We start from the raw sequence: 22,364 nt of genomic DNA, 5'->3' as shown, positions 1-22,364 counted from the left end.
ACTCTGCTGCTGTAGAGGGTGCCCAGGAGCAAAAATAACCTGTTACCAAATCTTACCTTTAATTGTTTTGAGTGCTGGCAAAAGTGAGACAAATACAATCAATGTGTCTACCTATGATAAGATCTAACTTCTATGCAAATGCTACACATGTAAACTAAAAGTCCAAAAATGTCTGTACACTTGGACATTCAGTGTTTTTACCAAAATTAAAGGTATTAACAAGGAGTGTGTTCCCTGTTTACTACAGCCTACTATTCTGGGAAATAGTACTATTCTGGGAAAGTTTTACATTAGATGTTGGAACATTTCTGTGAGGATCTGATGGCATCCTGCCACAAGAACATTAGTAAAGTCAGGATAATGGTGTTGGAGGATTACTTCTGCATCACAAACTTCACTCCAGCTCATGCCAAAGTTATTGGATGCAGTTCAACAGATGCAGTCCATCAACAGAGTTCCATTATGTCACAGTCCAGTGCTTGGGGCCTTATATCCCTCTAGCTGAGACTTGTCACTGGGAATGGTGACTCATGTGCAACTGCTTCAGAGTGCCCCTTTTCATGTCATACTTTTTCTTTGATGTTTAGTAAAGCTGTGTGTGCACATTAAAGTAGCTAAATTCACTGATTATGATGGGTGTCTACAGTTTTTTTTCTGCATGTTTTAATTTGAGGAATGGTACAGGCAGCATAGGAATCTCCAGTTCATGACAAAACAGTATAAAATTTTATTAAACCTTCACATAGAGGATTAGTTTATAGTGGAGTTGTGATACTGTAAATGTAGTAAAAGTATGGGCAGATATATAAAGAGGATAGAAACCTTGCCTCACTTCTAATCTACCTTTAATTTACTTTAAAACATAGGAATTCATGGTGCTTCATTCATCCCACTCTTCACTCTTTTCCTTCTAGACACGCCACAGATATTTTCTAAGAAAATGTGTCACTGCACTGTGGGGAACACACCGTTCTCACACAGGATCTGTGTTTAACAGAGTCACATTGTACAGAGCAGTGTGAACCCATACTCCAGAAAAAGCTTCGGTGAAATAATGACTCAGTTTTCTTTCTGAAAATACTCTGTACATTAGTAAAAGTGCAAGATGTTTTCAGTCAAAACAATACTGAATTATTTGGTAACTTGAAGAAAACCCTGCAATGGTATGTCACCCTGTCCACCACATGCTCTATGTAGACCTCCGTGACCTTGATTAAGATGAAGCAGTTCCAGAAAATGACTGAACCTGTGGTACAGCAGTGTAACCTCTGATTAGAAACACAATTCCAAAAAAAGTTGAGACAGTAGGTAAAAAGCAAATAAACAATAGACAGCTGTGATCTGTAAATTCACTGACCTGTACAACGTAACAAAAACAGCACGACATATTTAGTGTAAACGTGCTCATTCTGAATATGATGCCGGAAAACACATACTAAAATGGACAAAAGCCATTTCAACCTAGAAATATTACGCAATGTTCTGTAAACATCTTTCACACGAGATTTTAAAGGAGCTTGCCACTTTGCCAGATATTTCATTAGCACATACTTCAATAATTTAAGTGCAATAAACGGTGGAAGAGATTTTAGCTGTTTCACTCTTTACTGTGCATATTATCATCAAAAACAGATTCTGCAGAAATTACAAATTAAATTAGTTAAACTAATCCTATTTTTGGGATACTTTTGTTTTTTAAATAAAATGATGCTCAAAAATCAGAAGTGTGTACAATCACCAAATAGCACAGTGCAATAAATACATAAATAAATCAAATAAAAGTAAAAATATTTTTAAAAATGTGTCTATATATATATGAAATTACATCTTCAGTTATGAAGTGCTAATCGTTGTTCTAATCGTGTCCTTGGGGTTCTGAGGTCAATATCTCACCTTGGAGGAGTTTGTTGGGTTCCACACATCCTCATGGGTTTCGTCCAAGGGCTAAAATGTCTTTCAACAAAGCAAACCGTGTTAGTTGGTTGGCTTTGTCAAAATGCCCACTGTTGTTTGTGCTTGTGTGGGATACCCTGAGATGGACTGGTCCCGTGTTCCTGCTGTGTGCCCAATGATTCTGAGTAGGCTTTGAACCCACCATCACCCTGATCAAGATAAAGCAGTTACAGAAAATGAATGCACAAATTAATTAATAAACAAATAAGCAAATGTTACTTCAGTTTATTTCTTGATATTTTTATATGTTTTTATTTATTTTATTTGGTAACACCATTGTATTACAGCATTGTATTGGATTTCCTGAAACTAACTACTTACTACAATATGGGAAAAAAATGTCTGACACTGGACTCACTAAAGAAAATGACCTGAAACAAGATAACACATATTAAATTTTATATATTATTGTATATATATACTAACATAATTTTTGTTCAGTACAGAAATTAATCATAAAATAGTCATTAAACTTATTAGAAAATATACTTTTAATATTAACAAGAAAAAGCAACAAACTTCAGTACATCACTACACTGTGTTAAGGTAACAATCCCAGCCCTGTAGTTAAGAGCAGCTTTAAATGAAACTCATTTCACTGAGGACAAACACTCTTTGTTTTTTGTTTGTTTTTTTATGGCCTTTGACTATGGCCTAGCTTACAGCTGCATAGCTGTAGATAATCTGATGTGCCAGGACCAGTTCTAGAATTTGCCACTAGCAACTTTAATCAGCAACCCTTATGAGTGCACACCCTCTAGTGGTCATTAATATGTATTGGAATTCTATAGGGCACTGCACTTGAGGTTTGAACACCATAAAAAAGCTGCTCATTTTTTCACTGATCCAATAGGCAATTAGTTTGCCTTTATCGTCAATCCTTCTGTTACACATCACCAAGGAGTGAGCAAAGAATCTTCAGATCAAAAGAGAAGTGTAATTAATGGATATAGCAAATTTCACAAAGATTTCAACTTAACATATAATATAGAATTACCTTATTGTTCTAGGCTCAAATCTGCTCAGAGCATTATAAGCTTGAGTCTCATTTATGAAAACATAATATAATCTCTACTCCTATAATTGTGTATTAATATAGGTATAACTGAGTTTAAGATATTTAACCATCCTGAGAAAAACAATGTGGGAAAAATCTGTTAAAGTCCCCTTCCAATCTCATTGATTAAACCTCTTAAAACTCCTTTCAGTTTATCAATCAGTCATTCAGCAAACAGGATGAATATGTAGTAAATCCCCCACTCTTTTAAAAGTGGATATGCTCAGCCATGGCAGTGCTGACAACTTATTTCTCACATAATACATCTACTAGCAAATAATTAACATCACATGGACATGATAACAAGGTAAAAACTTGATTTTCTTATTGAGGGACATAATCTGACTGGTAGACACAAAAACCATTGAAGACAAAAAATTTCATCCTGCTGCCTACATCTCCCATAATGCTTAGCTGACGGTGTATCCTGCTGACGTTGCCCGTTGGTCACTGCATGTGTTTTTTGAAGCACCTTGTTTTGTTCCTCTAAATGACTGAAACGCACACAGATTTTTAACATAATATGGAGCACAGTGGAGTGTCGGTGTTAATTTTCGACCTGGACAACACGCTTGTGGATACAGCGGCAGCGGGGAAAGTGGCCATTCAGAAGGTACAATTTAATTTATGAATGAAAGGCGCATGTTCCAAAGAATGATCTCACATGCGAGTGATAACATGGTGTCATTAAATAGCGTATCGTAGTTAAATGTCGATTTTAACGTAGAACATAACAGAAACCTGCTTTTGGTTTGTAAAAAATTATATATTGTCCTTTTACGATACAGCTGTAAAACTCAACTTCATACAGGATGTAGCCTAATGTAACGCAGGGTTCATGGGAAATGTAGTTCAGTGCCCTTCAGGATGCTTGGGAGTCGCTTACAATTCCCAATTAATTAACATAACTACAGCCTGTAGATTTATAAATTATGTGAACTCGTGGACCAGTACGCGCATTATATTATACTATCACAATATTATACTATCGTACAATATGGACATTTAATCAGTAATATTTGCCGCCATCAATATTGCCTATTGTGTCAGTTCTGTTCTGGTCTCTGAATGCTGGGACCGTTGGAAACAGTGTTATTTATTTGGGGTATTTAAAACGTTTTTATATTCCAATCCCAATGCCTGAATATTCAAAATAAATAGGTTTCAGTGGCATAAAATGACAGTAATTTAACTTATTTCAGTTTATTTCTGGGACAACATATCGACCACAAAAAGTTTATTGTGGCAGGCCAAAGTATTTATATAAGTCTTTATATTTTATTTAAAATTCTTAACTCACCTCAAAACTATGTAATGATTATATTTTTGTGCACAGATGGGTGGGGAAAAAGATTCACATCTCACCCGTTAACATTATGCAAAATTAATGTTTTTATGAGGCACTTTATGAGACAAATTTTTTACTTTCATTTCATGCCAGTCTTATATCAAAATGACTGATAGTTTACAAAAACTCTTAATCTGTCAGTGCAAAAATTGTTTTGTTTTATTTTAAACTTGTAATTTGAACAGTCACTTCCAATACTTTCAGGTCAGCGAACTATTGAAGAGTAAAGTGGACGAGACAAAAATCAATGATATCTGTGGGAGGTTTCTCCATAAACTTTTTGAGGAAAATTTTGACCCTTCAAGAGGCCAAACCATAGATGATGTTCGGATAAATCACTGGCATGAAGCCCTGCAGGAAGTAGAGGGTGTGGACCCCATTCAAGGCCTGGCCTCAGATTGTTACTACACATGGAAGACCACCCGTCTTCAGGTTCTGGCTTTATCTCCTGAAGTGCTTACCTTGCTGGAAAACCTCAGGAGTTCTTACAAGTTGCTGCTGCTGACCAATGGGGACTCTCAGACTCAGAGAGAGAAGATAGAGGTGCTTAAATGTGAGAAGCTCTTCAGTGCTGTGCTTGTGGGAGGAGAGCATTCTGAGCAGAAGCCAGCAGCCTCCATTTTCACACACTGTTTTAAACTGCTGGGGGTGAAGCCAGAGGACTGCATCATGGTGGGAGATTCCCTAGATACTGATATCCAGGGTGGGATAAATGCAGGCGTCCGAGCTACAGTATGGATAAACAAGAAAGGAGTCTCTCCTCCAAAGGATTCTGCAATTCCAGATTACACTATCCCCTCGATACTGGACTTGCCTAAAGTTTTGGCTAATCTGAGATAACATTTAATTTCACAAAGTTATGGGGCGACCCCATGTGTAGTTATTTATCAGTTTACCAGTATGGGTTTTTGTGCCATCTGTAATTATTCACACAAAATACTTTTAACACGGCATATTATATTCAATGTATTATTAATTTTGGGGACGTTTCACAATAAAGCATATATTAAATGATATTATAAAAAGATTGTTTCTTTCAAAATCTTTTTAGTTTGTTTTATTTCATGTTTTTAAAAGCTGATTAATATAACTAATTAGTAACAGGCAATGTTTACACAGTGGCACATTTAAATTTAACTCACTGAATTATCAGTAGCCCTCTGTGGGGTGTGTTCCCACCTTGCTCTCAATGATTCTGGGCAGGCTCTGGCCACACAGCGACCCTGAACTGGATAAGCAGTTACAGTTAATGAATGAATTATCAATGTTGTAACTTATTATGGCAACTTTGTTAACATTATTTGCATTGTGTTCAGAACAGATGTAGAAAGAACTTTAAATTTATTTATTTATTTTCGATACTCAAGGGAGTCTAGTGGAATTCCATGCATTTTCATAAGTGTCTTTAGTTATAATAGCATCTAACATTGTGCAGTACTGCTAATCAGCAGTATTGTGAAGGTTTAGTCATGCACTCAGCCCTGGAACAGAGTAAGTTCTCTCTCATGTAAACAGAGAGCTAGTTCAGGCACTTTGCTCAAATTCTGAATGTACACTGTACACTCATGAAAATAATCTACAATTAATGTAAAACATTAAGACGTATTGCAATTAGGGAAAACATGACAAACGAGATTTGGGATTTTTACACAAACTCTACATTCATTTCACATCAAGTTTGATTTTGATGTTCATTGCAGCCAGTTCAGCCACAAAGTAGCGAAACACATAGGGCACAGACACTGTGTCAATGGAATCGCTCTTTTTACACAACAGGCAGATGGTCTCGCGATGGCGTGTGGCTGACCAATGAGGCGGAGGTTTCTCCAGCAGAGGGGACAGCAGGCTGCCACAGTCCACACACACTTGGGCCACAGAGCGGTCAGAGCAGTTAAAGAGACGGTCATGGAGTAAGAATGATGAGCCATGGGCCAGCAGGGCATCACGCTCCATTTCTCCGAAACGAATTCCACCCTGTATATTCCTGCCCCCCACTGGTTGATTGGTCACTTTGTCTCTTGCTCCGGTGGTCCGCACCTGGAACTTGTCAGAGACCATGTGTCGAAGCCGCTGGTAGTAGACCACACCAATAAATATGTCAGCCTCCAGCTCCAGGCCACTGAGACCAGAGTACAGACGCTCTGTGCCGTAGTAATTGTAGCCTGCCGCTTTCAGCATTTCACCAAAGTGCTCCAGAGCAGAGTTTTCCTCTGAAAAGGTGAAGGGTGTGGCATCATGGCACAGACCATGGAGGGCTGCAGATTTCCCTGCCATGCTCTCGATCAGCATTCCGATGGTCATACGTGAAGGGAAACCATGTGGGTTGAACAGGATGTCTGGGGTCATCCCACTTTCAGTGAAGGGCATGTCCTCAGCTGGCCACAGACGACTCAAGATACCCTTCTGACCATGTCTACTGGCAAACTTGTCTCCTATCGTGGGGTTACGTGGGATACGCATAGTGATGCAGATTCTCTTGAAGCGTCCGGTACCTGTGTCGTTACTACATACTTTAATGTTGTCCACCACACAACTCTCCTGACTCCTGAGAAAGACCATGAGAGAAACTGTTAGCATAGAGTGCATTTCTGAATATTAGTAAGAAACAGCACCAAAGCAAAAAGTTTCATCTGAGAAATGTTATGTTATTCAGTATGAGTAGATTTCATAAATATTATTGCACTGATTTTGCCAGTATTTCAAACATATTTGCTGGCCCACGTATTTTATTCAGGAAAAAGAAGCTTAAAATGTTTTACAAATAACCGTTATGTGTGTCTATAACGTTAAATCAGGGGTAAATTATCTTTCTGTATTTTATAAATGTATATTGCGGTGTGCCATCAGCATTACCAGGTACGTACATATATCTGATATTGGCACTGGTGCTGAATTCCCAAACCGGTGCATAAATATTGGTAATAATTATGATGTGAAGATCAAATTAACCATAGATCTGAATTTGACAATGTTTATCCCAAATAAAAACAACTTTAATCAAACAAGATTTAATTTGGCTGATCATAAAATGTAAATTTAGACAACCTGATAATTTCTTTACTTACTTGTAGAAGGTGACATAGCTCTGTCCTGTGTTGAGGTTGATGTAGCTGTAATAAGGGTCTCCATAATTTAACACCGTTCCTATAGGGGGGAGTCCATCTACATCCAGTTTGTTACCAACTTTAGGGTCACCTGGTTTAGTCCCAAACACCACACTGTCCAAACCTTTGGCCTTTTCCCCCAGGTCCACAAGCTCAGTCTTATAGACAGAACCATGGGCAAAGCCACGTTCCCATGATGACTTGTTCACAATCTAGGCAAGAGATCATAACGTGAATGATCATTAAAAATAATTTACCTGAAGTTGATGAAAGATTTCATTTCAACATGCAAAAAGCAAACAAATACTGATGCAGTCCATGCATTCTGGGTTTTAGAAGCCACATTAGAGATAAAGTTTGTCACAATCATCACTACTGCTCACCATAGCATCCTCCATATCATAACCTGTATAGGAGATGACAGCCACTACAGCATTTGTTCCAACGGGGTAGTTGTCCATGTTATAGTGGTCATACATTAGCGGCCGGACAAGAGGACTCTGAGGTGTCTGCAAGCGATAGAGCTTGTTATCAGAGCGTTCTAGATACGAGTGCAGAGGAAATCCCATGGTCTGTTTACCTATACATATACAAAAAAAAAAAAAAAAAAAAAAGTAAGAATGCATTCACGAGCTGAATATTTTATTTTAATAAAAGACAACAGGATAAGAAAGCTTAAGTAGTAGAGCAGGGTTCTGTCTCACAAAACAAGATCAATACAGCTCCTAATTTAGTTTCAGATTCACATTACAGAGATTACACTAAATGGTGCTTTTCCACTGCATGGAACCTCGGTAGGTCTCTTGCATTTCCACTGGCCAAATCTTTTATCAGTCCCCGTTCACTTCGGGTTCCAACTGTGCAGAGCAGGTAGTAAATAGCACTTTACTTTACAGCCATTGTGGTTTTCAGAGCCAGCGATTCATGTTAGAGGTGGGGTTTTGCAACATCACTGGCTCCATTTCGCAGGGGAGCCGTGCCAATGAAAAGCGATAAGCTTTAAGAGTCCCGAGCTGGACCCATGAGGTGGAAAAGCACCATAATTTACTTTTTCCTTTCTATAGGTTACCCATGCTAGAATTAAATGTCATTTATCACATGAAAGCAAAACATTGAGGATTCATTAAATCCATGAGCTAATAATTATGTGAAAACCATCTGAAGCAGATGCAGCACTACTACTGTGATGCCAGCGTGGTGTGGCCTGGTACAGTTTAAGTTGGACGAGTAAAAAAATCCCGTTTTGTGAGACAAGTCCCAGCAAGAAGAAAATGGCATTACCCATCTGGCACTGGTACATGTTCCTGGGGCTCTGGTTATGGTCTGAGAAGGGAATGAAACTAGCTACCACACTGAGCATGCTTTGGGGGAAAAGCTCCTGGTGTGTGGTTACACCCTCCTCAATTTCACTTTCAAATATTCCCACGTTAATGTACAGCTGTGCAGATACAGAACAGTAATTACAAACATGACACTTCAAATAAAATGTCACACTGAATTAAACTTCATTATTTATATATTTATGTTGCTTAACTGCAAAATCCCCTTTAAGAACACAAGTATATCAAGCCAGCGTACAGAGGCTACAATTTCTTACTTGTTCAAAAGTGCCGATGAGCTCCTGTTGGCCCAGCGCTAGGTTGCGGACAGGCCGCACCATGCGACACGGTGTTGTGAAGAGGTACAGACCCGGGTACAAGCTTGCTTTACCAGTCTGAGGGACGAGTGTTATTTCAGTCCATGGAGGCATCTTATTCTGCCTCAGAACCTATGATGAAATGGTGAGGGAGATGGAACAAAAAGCAGTTCAAATAAAAGCTATTTATTTTGGAAGCTATTTTGAAATAGGCTTCTGATTTGAGTTCCTTTCCACATTAAAATGGTGCACCGGTTACATTTTGTTAACCCTGTATTATGACTAAAACATGTAATACGTTTGCCAACATGTGTCAGTGTTTTCTATTCCACTGAAATGCACACAAATGCTACAGGGTAATCAGATTATGTCTTGTAAGTTAGGGTTGGTGTAGTGTTAGGATTTGAGTTGCCTCTGAGATGGCATCCATTTCACACATGCTTGTTGAGCCATTTTTGCACTGCTCAGGTTAGGTTAGAGTCACTGAATTCTAACCCATGTTGACTGTGCCCAAGTATGATTATCAAATGGATCAGCTCAACAAACAGTGCTTGTTCCATTACTTCACAATGCTTTCTCAGTAAGTACCTTCACTCAAAGTTCTCGCAAGTCTCACTGACCTTAAACCTGCGAAGAGATTCCACCACAGAGGACGCTAGGTCTTTCTCCATCCAGCCGACCATAGCCCCATCAAGTATCACAGGGTAGCAGTTGGCGTATGGCTGCCCAGGAGTACTGTCCATTGGGGTTACACCTGGCAAAATATTTTCTTATTGAATTTACATTCTCATGATGCTTTTTTTTTAATACATCAGTGGCCTACAGGTTAGAATTAAACAGCTAAAAGAAATGAAAGTCACTTGATTTTAATGACTATTCCATGCATATTAGGACACATTTATCCCGAAATCTACAAACTATTCCACCCCCATTATTAACAGCCAAATTCCAAGCCTGAAATGGTTTTGATGCATTTATAAAAAGGACAAAATATCAGTTTAGAAATATAATTCACTGTGTAAAAATACTGTTAATTCATTTGATAGACAATTCTGCTCTCAGTTAATAAGTTAGGCCATTACAGCTCTCCACCATTTCAATCCAGCATTTTCTAAGTCTTTCTAAAGCCGGTAGGTCATTCCTCATCACCCCTCCAACTTTCTTACCCAGAGAGCAGAGCAGGGCTGGCAGTGTGATGGTGCTAGATACCGAGGACACAATCTCACACTGAGCAGTCATGTGGTTCATCAAACCACACGGCTCTCCGTCTGGAGTGTGTACTGGGCAGAGGAAGCCCCAGGACTCTGGCAGCAGCTTCCGCACAGTTGTAGTCCTCATCTTTGCAAAGGCAGCTCCTCTGTGTACACAGCGGAAGTGTGACAAATAGCGAATGAAGTTCAGCTTGTCAGCCACCACGCATAGACCGCTCTCCTGAAGCATTCCCAAACCTGAGGTGAGAGAGATTGTCAGTTTACCCCTTAAATGCCCAGAACCTGTCAGGATGTCCAGCTTTCCATTCCTCACATACAACTTTGTCCCAAGTGGAATTGTGGTTCCATGTAATTAACAAATGATAAGGATTTTACTTAACATAAATAAATAAAATCAACTAAAACTAATACTGATGAGCAGAAAAGGGAATCTCAAGTGCCATCTAGATTTGGAGGGAGGGGAAATAAAAAAAAAAGCTTAACTATAAATCCAATTAATCATAACTGGAAAATCATGAAACAGAGCTTTCATATAAGAACACTGAATAATACCTGTTTTGGATACGAGATTGCCTGTAGCCAGCATGTACTCAAAGGCCTTAGTGAGGTCCGTGCCCATGCTAAAGACCCTAATAATGTTTTCTGTGGTGAGTCCTCCCACTCTTTGGCTCCTTTTATCCAATGCCAGTTTCACAGATACCAGCCAGCCAGTCATTTTTTCCTAAAATATATATATACACATACAAAACAGATGTTGCCTTACTGAAAGATGCATTACCTCTGACAAGAACTTACCCATATATTTTCTACATCTATTTCTTTAGTAAGAAATAACTTTTTAATTAAACGATGATAAACATCAAATGCTACATACTGCTGCCAGTGTAGTAGTAATGTTATGTAGAAAAGTAGTTTTACCTTCAGGAACATGAGGTAAAGCTGCCCAGGTGTCAGAACCTCCTGACACATCAGACTGTCTGGATTCTCCTCCTGACACTCCTGTTTTGCAAAAGCAAACAGCTTCCGTGTCATCAGACAAAGCATGTAGAACTTCTCCACATCAGACTTCAGGTGAATGCACAAGCATTCGCTGCAGACAGAAGAGAAAATTCAGTTTCAGTCTTTACACACACTGCTAACTAGACAGCCAATCACACTTCAGCAGCTATTAGGCTGAATAAAAGGTCCATTGGATAGACAGACAGGTTTAAAAATGCACAGATTTCATGTTCTGACTTACTTTGTGTGTGTTAATAACAGGGTGTAAAATGTGTATTCAAGCTATAGCTATTAACATATGCCACAATATAGTTATCTGGGAATATAATGAATAATGTACTTGAACACAGATTGCAAATATCACTAGAAAGAAAGTATAATTCTTCTGTTTAAATTGTTATACTGTAGTACAGCATGAAAAAGCAGAGTACAAGTGCCCCACTGGAGCTATCAGAGGTCACGAAGTTTACTCCCTGTGCTGGAGCTTCCAGATAGAACAAGGACCTCAGAAACAGAGGTTTATTCACCACTTCTGGAGCACCCAGAACAGAATATAAGCACCACGCTAGAGCTGCCAGAGTTTGTGGACCAATGTATAAGCACCAGCTGGAGTGGCCAGCGCTCACAGACCAAGGATTTAGCCCCACAATGGAGATTGGAGCTTGCACACTGAGGTTAAAGCACCCCACTATTCCAGTCTTACTATGAGCCATATTTAAAATAATATTTAAAGAGGGGGGCGAGTTTGTTTTCTTAATTGATACTGAACTTGACTGAAATTGTGTTATGCTTCCAATTTATTCATACTGATATTTGTTTGCTTACCAAACCACCAAATCTAACAAAGCAGAAAATAAATTGCTTGTTTGTTTTTATCCATCAGGTTTGTGGTTAATTTATTTACCTTTCTAAATTTGCATCTATGACATATTGCCTATTTTTCTTGTTTGATAGATAGCATCTTTAATATTAAAATTAGCAATTTATTGCAACACATGACCAAACACTTCACATAAGGCACTTACTCTAGAAGGAATTTAGCACACTGTTCGTTAGTGTACCACTCTGGCAAGGTGAGTTTGACGCGGAAACGCTCGCCAAGATAGTTGAGCACCTTCCCTCTGGTAACGCAGCCTTCTTCCATTACCAAGCGCAGCATCTCTGACACACAGCTCTTATAGAAGGAGTTATCCTCTCTGCCTTTTATCATCTCCTGGTAAATCTGGTAGTCTGAAAAGTTGACCAGGGCCTAAAGTTCACATTTAAAAAAGATTTTTAAAAAGACCAATAAATGCAACACAACAGAAAAGCTTTCAAGTTAAGGTCCAGAAAAATTTTTTAAGTTGTGCTGAAAATTATACATACACACTATACAGGGGAAAGTATGTAAAAACATTAAGTTAATAGTAATAATAGGGAGTTTGTTCCACCTTAGCTGCAGTTATAGCACTTTTAAGAAGGTTTTAGGTTGGATGCTTGAGCATTTCTGTGAAGTGAGGTCAGGTACTGTTTGGTGATTACTTTGGGACCATCCCAGTGTACTGAATTGTGCTGCATTTCTTCAAATAAGGCAATTTCAGATTTTAAGCCTAATACCTGGAAACTATCCTACATTTTGCACAGAGTATGACGACCTTTGGCTAATGGGTAATGGGTTGGGTTAAAATCAACTCAATTTACTAATAAGGGGATCTACCAATTCTGTATGTACACTGAATGAATGAAAGAAAAATATCTATAAACACTGAACGTGACTGAGTTACCTTAAGAGCAAATCCAAGAGGAAGGAAAAATAGCTCTTTACGATAAATGAAGTTAAGCATGACCGTTCCGTTGTCCAGGTAGTGAAGGTTCATGTTGATGGCTGTGTGCTCATCTCTCACACAGTGCATAGAAATACCTGTGAGCACAGAGACAAGATAAACAATCAAACCCATTTCTTTCTTCAAGTTTCAGTTGAGCACATGAACACCAAACATAATCATATTGCAGCTAAATGTGTTCCACTTTTAAATAAGTATAAAAATAAGTAAACAAAAACCAATATTCTTTGCATACATATACAGTCACACTCACCATACTGTGTGTAGCCCTGGCCTCTGCTTCTAAACTTGGGTCTTGCTAAAGCGATGGGGAAATTTCTCCTTGGCATGATAAGCATACGAATCACTTTCTCAATGCCGTTTACTATAAAATAGCCTCCCATTTCCTACAAGACAGCATTGGGATCAGACGGAGAAAGCCAAACACACAGGCTAAATGGTGCATTTACATTAAACACTTATTCAGTTTTTATTACAGTGTAGAATGAAGCACTATCCTCACCTCTGCTTCTTCATGGTGTTCTATGAGCTCTTTAGGTGAAAGGCCATGGAGGTTACATAGCTTAGACTTTACCATGATGGGCACCTGCCCCAAAGAATGCTTTACAATTCCCTTAGGGACCCCATTCACTGACCAGCTAACATCTGCCTGCAAAGACAAAGAGGAAAAAAATACAGAACAGTGTTTAAAAAAAATAAAAAATAATTTAAAAAAAACTCCCCCTTTCGAGTCTTGGGTCCTTTCATTTTCTTCCTCATGTTCTAAGGGTTTTTCTTGCCACAGTTAATTCAACAATGTCCATTTAGTGGCAACGTATGCTGTAAATAGTGCTATACAGACAAAACTAAAATGAACTTTATAACTACAAGCTTACTCTGATTCCTGGGTAGTGGAATTTCAGAAAGTACAGAAAAACCTACCACCAGTTTTCCTCTGTATGTGCACCGCCGTCCTCTACACTCCGCAGGGAACACGCGGAGGTCCTTACAGATCCCACCTTTGGCTACAAGAGGACTCTGGATGCTGGCTTCTGCAAATGCCAGACTGATTCTGTCTCCTTTGTGCGTGAACTCCAGAGGAGGAATAGCCTATTAATAAACAAGACATATTTATTTGTGCATGTGAATATATATTAGCATTTTAAATTATGATTTGACATAAATGCATCCTCATTGCAGAGACGTGTGTTGGTAGTGGTGATAATAGAAGTTTAATGCATGTAAAAACTCCTTCAAAGAAATCTGTTATGAATAGGGTGTCTTTTACGACAGTGTTAAGGATTAATTTATGATGCTCAAAAGGTTGTGGGGTGCCAATTTATGTATTTACTTTACAGACATGTTACTATTAATATTAATAATTCACATAAAAGTGGAACACCACTGTAAATATCGTTTCTCTAACATTACATTAACATCATACACCACATTAACATCATACAGTTCTGCATTATTGAAGAATAGTAGATCCTCAAAGTGTCGATTATTTTATAGTCGGGATCGATTCGAAACGCTCTGAGTCGACTCAATCCCCGTGTAAGAATGTATCCTTGAGCCCTATTTGATTAAATCAGAACATAGCATAAAGTACTACTCTTATTTTAAATCACATATCACTATGACTTGTAACAATTTCAAAGGGGTGAAGCACATTTTAATCGGTTAAAACAGATATATATATACAAGGCAGTAACACGCGTAAATATTAATCCAGGTTTAGACCCTTTAATTCTAGGGACTTGGTCAGCATGAGGAGGTTCCTGCACCACGTGAGCACACAGTAACTGTACGAATGCATTAATACGAAGGTATTAATACAGGTCGATATACCACATTATAATTAAAGAGGCTGTCCCAATGAGATGTTTAAGATATATTTGTGCTGCTTCTTTTGAGTCCTACATCTGTTATGTTTGAGGGGACAGGCATGGAGCTGGACCTTCATCTCCACCATAAACATCAACTTACTGCCACATTATGAACCAAGACAGTGTCAGTAAGCTGATGTTTATTAAAGGTGGTGCGCCAGGCTTTCTGTTACTTAGCAGTAATGCTATCTATAACAGCAAGATAGCAGTAAGTTAGTCTGGAGTTGTACCTGAACGACTCTACTGAGCCCCTCGCTTGTGGCCTGGTTGAAGGATTCGATGTGCGCTTTGACGAGGTCCTGGACCGCGCCGCGCTGCTGTTTTGGCGGGGTGCCGAAGCCCGGCTGCGTGAGGGGTTTGAGGCTCGGAGCCGTGGGTAAATGGCTCCATTTCCACAGAGCGTCCATGCTGATCTCACATGTGTTCACCACCCGCAATGTGGTACCAACCTTCTGTGTTTATGCGTTCCTGTCTACTCGTATCAAAATAAAAGTCCTCAAAGCTTTCGTGGGAGAGAATAAAAAAAAATTAGAATAGATTTTAAATATATATATATATATATATATATATTTTTTTTACAGCCTGCTAAATTTAAAGGGTATGATACTAGAAATTTGTGGTTATTACTGGGTAACTTAAGAACATTTTACTAGTTAGGCACGTAACTACGTTTCAAATCCATTGTACTTCTAAGCATAATTGACTTAGCTAAAAGTATTACTATTACTTTAATATTTTTTATTTATTAATATTATTATTGTTGTTGTTAGTATTGCAGCTACTATTTTGAACTCACTGTGTTTCTGAATGAATAGATCCTTTAAAATTATTTACAGTGCACATACAGAGAAGGACATGGTCAGCTATTTTCTGAAGAGGCACTAGCAGAGTCTCAGCTATGTACAGTACTGTGCATAAGTCTTAAGCACCTAAGATAATTATATATATTTAAACTAATGCCTTCTCAGTAAGCGTGGTGTTTGTATAACGTTATATATAATCGCAGTAAATAAAAAAAAAATAAATAAAAAAAAACAATAATATAAAAATATATGACTTTTTCCTATAAAGTTGTGTGAATGAGTTTCAAGAACAATGATATATTCAGATTCTCCTTGATTGCATTAATTTATTCAACAGCACACTTTATTTAAATCATTATTTATTAACCGGTAAAACTAGGTAACAGTGTTAAATATCTCCAAAATATGTGATGATGATTGGTGTGGTAAATCATATGTCCTGAACCTAATGAGTACAAAGCACCATTAATCTCTGCTAGTACCTTTAATGAAAGTAGCTGACCATGTCCTTCTCTGTATGTGCACTGTAAATAATTTTAAAGATATATAATTACATTCAGCACTACAGTAAATTCAAAGCAGTAGCTGCATTCCTTATTTATAAAAATGACAGTAATACTACTCCGGTAAAGTTGGTTTCATATTCGCATATTCAGATTTCTTTCTTCAATAGCTCTCAAACGGTGCATGCAAATGACTTAAAACTTGCAAAGTATTGTTTTTGGGATCCAAGACAAGCAACTACAACTCAGTTTATGTCAGAAATGTTTGCCATTTAAAAAACACGAAATATATTGTTTTCTATGGGCTGCCGCCATCTCCGCGAGAGCTAAGGGACCGTTTACAAACTACACTACACGGTAAAAACGAAGGTGACGAACCTCGCACATGATGTATGCTACATCTCTTACCTTGATAAATTTAACCATTACTGGCCCGTGGTGATACATTTTTCATTACAAATGTCAATAGCTTTTGAACCTTTGATGATATTGTTTCAAAACAAATTGTATTTGATCAAGTGCCACCCACATGACATACTACACCTCTTATTTTGGTCATTTTAACCCTTACTGGCCCGTGGTGATACATTTATTATTATAAATTTCAATAGCTTTTGAACCATTTATGATATTGTTTCTAAACAAATTGTATTTGATCAAGTGCCACCCACATGACATACTACACCTGTTATTTTGGTAAATTTAACCATTGCTGGCCCGTGGTGATATATTTTTCATTACAAATTTCAATAGCTTTTGAACCTTTGATGATATTTTTTCAAAACAAGTTGTATTTGATAAAATGCCACCCACATGACATACTACACCTGTTATTTTGGCAAATTTAACCATTTAAAGAAAGCTGGAGCAGACATTCCCAGAAACAGAGACTACCTTATGTAATGCATAACATGAGATGTGTTGCTACTTGTCTTGGACAATGTCCTAGATCCACAATGGCCCTTTACAGACAAACAGTCTCTGTTTCTGGGAATGTCTGCTCCAGCTTTCTTTAAATGTATCCTGTTGATACACCAACATTTTGCATACACCTACTGTATGTACACCTCTGGCAAAAGTTATGTCTCTCATGAGTCAGACAACTTAAATTTTACATTGAAAGTAATTTTTTGGGATTATAACTATTGATGGTGTTTTGTGTGTATATACTTACATTCTGCAAAATATTGACAGTTGGTCAATAAAAATATTTTAAAACCTGTTAAAAAAGCTGCTCAAATTATTGCCTACCCCACCATTACTTCATTCAAACAGCTACATGTTCTTTCTGAGCAATTTCATTAAACATTCAAAAGCTATTGAAATTTATTCTCAAAAATGCATCATCATGGGCCATTAATTGTTAAATTGACCAAAATAAAAGGTGTAGTATGTCATGTGGGTGGCACTTGTTCAAATAAAACTTGTTTAGAAACAATATCATAAAAGGTTAAAAAGCTATTGAAATTTATTTTCAAAAACCCATCACCACGGGCCAGAAATAGTTAAATTTGACCAAATAACAGGTGTAGTACGTCATGTGGGTGGCACTTGATCAAATGCAACTTGTTTTGAAACAATATCATAAAACCTTCAAAAGCTATTGAAATCTGTAATGAAAAATGTATCACCACGGGCCAGAAATTGTTAAATTTGCCAAAATAACAGGTGTAGTATGTCATGTGGGTGGCACTTGATCAAATACAACTTGTTTAGAAATAATATCATCAAAGGTTCAAAAGCTATTGAAATTTGTAATGAAAAATGTATCACCACGGGCCAGAAATAGTTAAATTTGCCAAAATAACAGGTGTAGTATGTCATGTGGGTGGCACTTGATCAAATAAAACTTGTTTAGAAACAATATCATAAAAGGTTAAAAAGCTATTGAAATTTATTTTCAAAAACCCATCACCACGGGCCAGAAATAGTTAAATTTGACCAAATAACAGGTGTAGTACATCATGTGGGTGGCACTTGATCAAATGCAACTTGTTTTGAAACAATATCATAAAACCTTCAAAAGCTATTGAAATCTGTAATGAAAAATGTATCACCACGGGCCAGAAATAGTTAAATTTGCCAAAATAACAGGTGTAGTATGTCATGTGGGTGGCACTTGATCAAATACAACTTGTTTAGAAATAATATCATCAAAGGTTCAAAAGCTATTGAAATTTGTAATGAAAAATGTATCACCACGGGCCAGAAATAGTTAAATTTGCCAAAATAACAGGTGTAGTATGTCATGTGGGTGGCACTTGATCAAATACAATTTGTTTAGAAACAATATCATCAAAGGTTCAAAAGCTATTGAAATTTATAATGAAAAATATATCACCACGGGCCAGTAAGGGTTAAATTGACCAAAATAACAGGTGTAGTACGTCATGTGGGTGGCACTTGATCAAATACAATTTGTTTAGATACCATATCATCAAAGGTTCAAAAGCTATTGAAATTTATAATGAAAAATGTATCACCACGGGCCAGTAAGGGTTAAATTGACCAAAATAACAGGTGTAGTACGTCATGTGGGTTGCACTTGATCAAATACAATTTGTTTAGAAACAATATCATCAAAGTTTCAAAAGCTATTGAAATTTGTAATGAAAAATTTATCACCACGGGCCAGTAATGGTTAAATTTATCAAGGTAAGAGATGTAGTATACATCATGTGTGAGGTTCGTCACCTTCGTTTTTACTGTGTAGTGTAGTTTGTAAACGGTCCCTTAGCTCTCGCGGAGATGGCGGCAGCCCATAGAAAACAATATATTTCGTGTCTTTTAAATGGCAAACATTTCTGACATAAACTGAGTTGTAGTTGCTTGTCTTGGATCCCAAAAACAATACTTTGCAAGTTTTAAGTCATTTGCATGCACCGTTTGAGAGCTATTGAAGAAAGAAATCTGAATATGAGAATATGAAACCAACTTTACCGGAGTAGTAATAGTCACTTGCATAAAGAAGCATACTTTTGATTCAATATTGTAATCTATAATTATGCTTAGATGTACAATGAATATATATGTGGCTTATTTGTAAAACGTTTGTACAATACTAAGTAATAACCACATATTTCTATTATCATATATATATTAATATATATCCCTGTCCACCCATCACACCCCTTAATTATTATTTCCAAACTACATTATTTTTTAGGTTGCTTAATAGTCATTATTTGTTAAATCATTAACAATGGCTTTGTTATTTTCCAGCCAAATTGTACAAAATAACAATCACAGACTTTATGTAAAACTGGATTCCAAAAAGTTGTGACACTAAACAAATTGTGAATAAAAACTGAATGCAATGTGGAGGTGCCAACATCTAATATTTTATTCAGAATAGAACACAAATCACAGATCAAAAGTTTAAACTGAGAGAATGTATCATTTTAAGGGAAAAATTTTGTTTCAAAATTTCATGGCATCAACAAATACCTAAAAAGTTGGGACAAGGCCATTTTTTACCACTGTGTGGCATCCCCCCTTCTTCTTACAACACTCAACAGACATCTTGGGACAGAGGAGAACAGTTTCTCAAGTTTAGAAATAGGAATGCTCTCCCATTCATGTCTAATACAGGCCTCTAACTGTTCAATCGTCTTGGGCCTTCTTTGTCGCACCTTCCTCTTTATTATGCACCAAATGTTCTCTAAAGGTGAAAGATCTGGACTGCAGGCTGGCCATTTCAGTACCCGGATCCTTCTCCTACGTAGCCATGATGTTGTGATTGCTGCAGAATGTGGCCTGTCATTATCTTGTTGAAAAATGAAGGGTCTTCCCTGAAAGAGATGACGTCTAGACAGGAGCATATGTTGTTCTAGAACCTGAACATAGTTCTCTGCATTAAATGGTGCCTTTCCAGACATGCAAGCTGCCCATGCCACAAGCACTCATGCAACCCCATACCATCAGTGATGCAGGCTTCTGAACGGAGCGTTGATAACAACTTGGGTTATCCTTGTCCTCTCTGGTCCGGATGACATGGCGTCCCAGTGCTCCACAAAGAACTTCAAATCGTGACTCATCTGACCACAGAACAGTCTTCCATTTTGCCACACTCCATTTTAAAAGACCCCTGGCCCAGTGCAAACGTCTGAGCCTGTGGACCTTGCTTCGAAATGACTTCCTCTTTGCACTGTAGAGTTTCAGCTGGCAACGGCAGATGGCACGGTGGATTGTGTTCACTGACAAGGCTTTCTGGAAGTATTCCTGAGCCCATTCTGTTATTTCCTTGACAGTGGCATTCCTGTTTGAGGTGCAGTGACATTTAAGGGCCCGGAGATCACGAGCATCCAGTAGAGTTTTACGGCCTTGACCCTTACGCACAGCAATTGTTCCAGATTCTCTGAATCTTTTGATGATGTTATGCATGGTTGATGATGATGATAACATAAAAGTCTTTGCTATTTTACGCTGGGTAACACCATTCTGGTATCGCTGCACTATCTTTCTGCGCAACAATGGTGGAATTGGAGATCCTCTTACCATCTTGGCTTCAGAGAGACACTGACACTCTGAGAAGCTCTTTTTATACCCAGTCATGTTGTCAATTGACCTAATTAGTGTTAATTGGTCTTCCAGCTGTTCGTTATATGCTCAATTTCCTTTTTCCAGCCACTTATTGCGCTCTGGTTTCCTCCCACAGTCCAAAAACACACGTTGGTAGGTGGATTGGCGACTCAAAAGTGTCCATAGGTGTGAGTGAATGTGTGTGTGTGTGTTGCCCTGTGAAGAACTGAAACCCCTTCCGGGGTGTATTCCCACCTTGCGCCCAATGATTCCAGGTAGGCTCTGGACCCACCGCGACCCTGAACTGGATAAGCGGTTACAGATAATGAATGAATGAATGAATGAATGAGCCACTTATTGCTACTTGTCCCAAGATTTTTGGGATTTGTTGACACTGTGAAATTTTGAATCAACATATTTTTCCTTTAAAATGTTACATTTACTCAGATTAAACTTTTGATCTGTCATCTATGTTCTATTACAAATAAAATAATGACATTTGCCATCTCCACATCATTGCATTCAGTTTTTATTCACAATTTGTTTAGTGTCCCAACTTTTTTGGAATCCGGTTTGTAAGAGCTTTTGTTTACATAAAAAGTACATGTGTAATGTTTACCAGATTTCTGCTGAACTATAATGGGCTTCTTTCATGTCACTGATAAGCTTTCTCAGGCCTAACATAACACACAGGTCAACGGTCTCAGAGAGAACCAGATTCACAATTCCATCATTATTAATTATAGTATTTTTACATTAAAAATCATTATAATATATGTATTTCCATATTTAATAATGAAGTCAATGCTTTAGTCATTTAGACACATCATGGGTTTCCTCAGGGTTGTACATTGGTAGGTGGATTGGATACTCAAAATTGCCCACAGGTTTGAGTGAATGTGTGAGTGTGCGGTGCCAGGGTGTGTTCTTGCAGTGATTCTCACTTTCAGGATTATGCCATTTGCATTCTAATTTGCTCTTTGTATATCCACATTATTGCACTACCTTTTATTGACAGGAATCAGATTGCCTAGTTTTACACATCAATGCCAAAATATCATACTTGTCATTGGTCCTTTGCGTGTTAGTCAAATTTCATTTCCTGCAGTAGCAGGCAGTTCTTGGCCACGTTAAATTGCGAAAGGCACCTGATTCTCTAGAGTCTTCAATGCAAGACTAGGTAAACAGGCAAGACAGGAGAAGCTGAGTGCTGTTGAAGGCACTGGAAAAAACCTATATGACCTGTAATCTTTTAATTGATGTAGGGAACAAAACAATATATTGTTACCAAGTAAAGTTGATGTTAAGTAAATTAAATTAATGAAAATAAAACAATGTGTACAGATAAAATATAGCTCAATGTAGATATGCAAGATCTAATGAGAAAGTAATTGAGGAGAGGCATAGAGGTGTCCAGGAGGAAAGAGGGCATAGGGGAGAGAGTAATGTGAATGTTATTTGGCAATGCACTGGGTTTAAATATTACTAGTTTTTGTAGAACATTAACCAAAAAAGACCTCACTGAATGTCCAATCACA

At 37.8% G+C, this 22,364-nt stretch overlaps 2 protein-coding genes across 2 annotated transcripts; one reads left to right on the top strand and one right to left on the bottom strand.

Annotated features, from left to right (window-relative positions):
• Positions 1-3,411: 3,411 nt before the first annotated feature.
• On the top strand, positions 3,412-5,388 carry nanp (N-acetylneuraminic acid phosphatase). Its single transcript, XM_066679500.1, has 2 exons — positions 3,412-3,623; positions 4,563-5,388. The coding sequence occupies exons 1-2, from the start codon at positions 3,534-3,536 to the stop codon at positions 5,196-5,198; spliced, it is 726 nt and encodes a 241-aa protein (XP_066535597.1). The 5' UTR covers positions 3,412-3,533; the 3' UTR covers positions 5,199-5,388.
• A 64-nt stretch (positions 5,389-5,452) lies between these two features.
• polr1b (RNA polymerase I subunit B) lies at positions 5,453-15,452 on the bottom strand. The gene is made up of 15 exons (XM_066679499.1): positions 15,230-15,452; positions 14,053-14,220; positions 13,634-13,780; positions 13,385-13,517; positions 13,072-13,208; positions 12,334-12,557; positions 11,228-11,399; positions 10,862-11,030; positions 10,265-10,546; positions 9,719-9,852; positions 9,060-9,230; positions 8,744-8,900; positions 7,846-8,042; positions 7,424-7,674; positions 5,453-6,903 (listed from the first exon to the last, which is right to left on the bottom strand). The coding sequence occupies exons 1-15, from the start codon at positions 15,404-15,406 to the stop codon at positions 6,021-6,023; spliced, it is 3,402 nt and encodes a 1,133-aa protein (XP_066535596.1). The 5' UTR covers positions 15,407-15,452; the 3' UTR covers positions 5,453-6,020.
• Positions 15,453-22,364: the final 6,912 nt, after the last annotated feature.

Source organism: Hoplias malabaricus, chromosome 8 (genome assembly GCF_029633855.1).
Source record: "Hoplias malabaricus isolate fHopMal1 chromosome 8, fHopMal1.hap1, whole genome shotgun sequence".
Classification (NCBI taxonomy): domain Eukaryota; kingdom Metazoa; phylum Chordata; class Actinopteri; order Characiformes; family Erythrinidae; genus Hoplias; species Hoplias malabaricus.
Note: the sequence above shows the minus strand (reverse complement) of the source record. Positions and strands in the feature narration are given on the sequence as shown.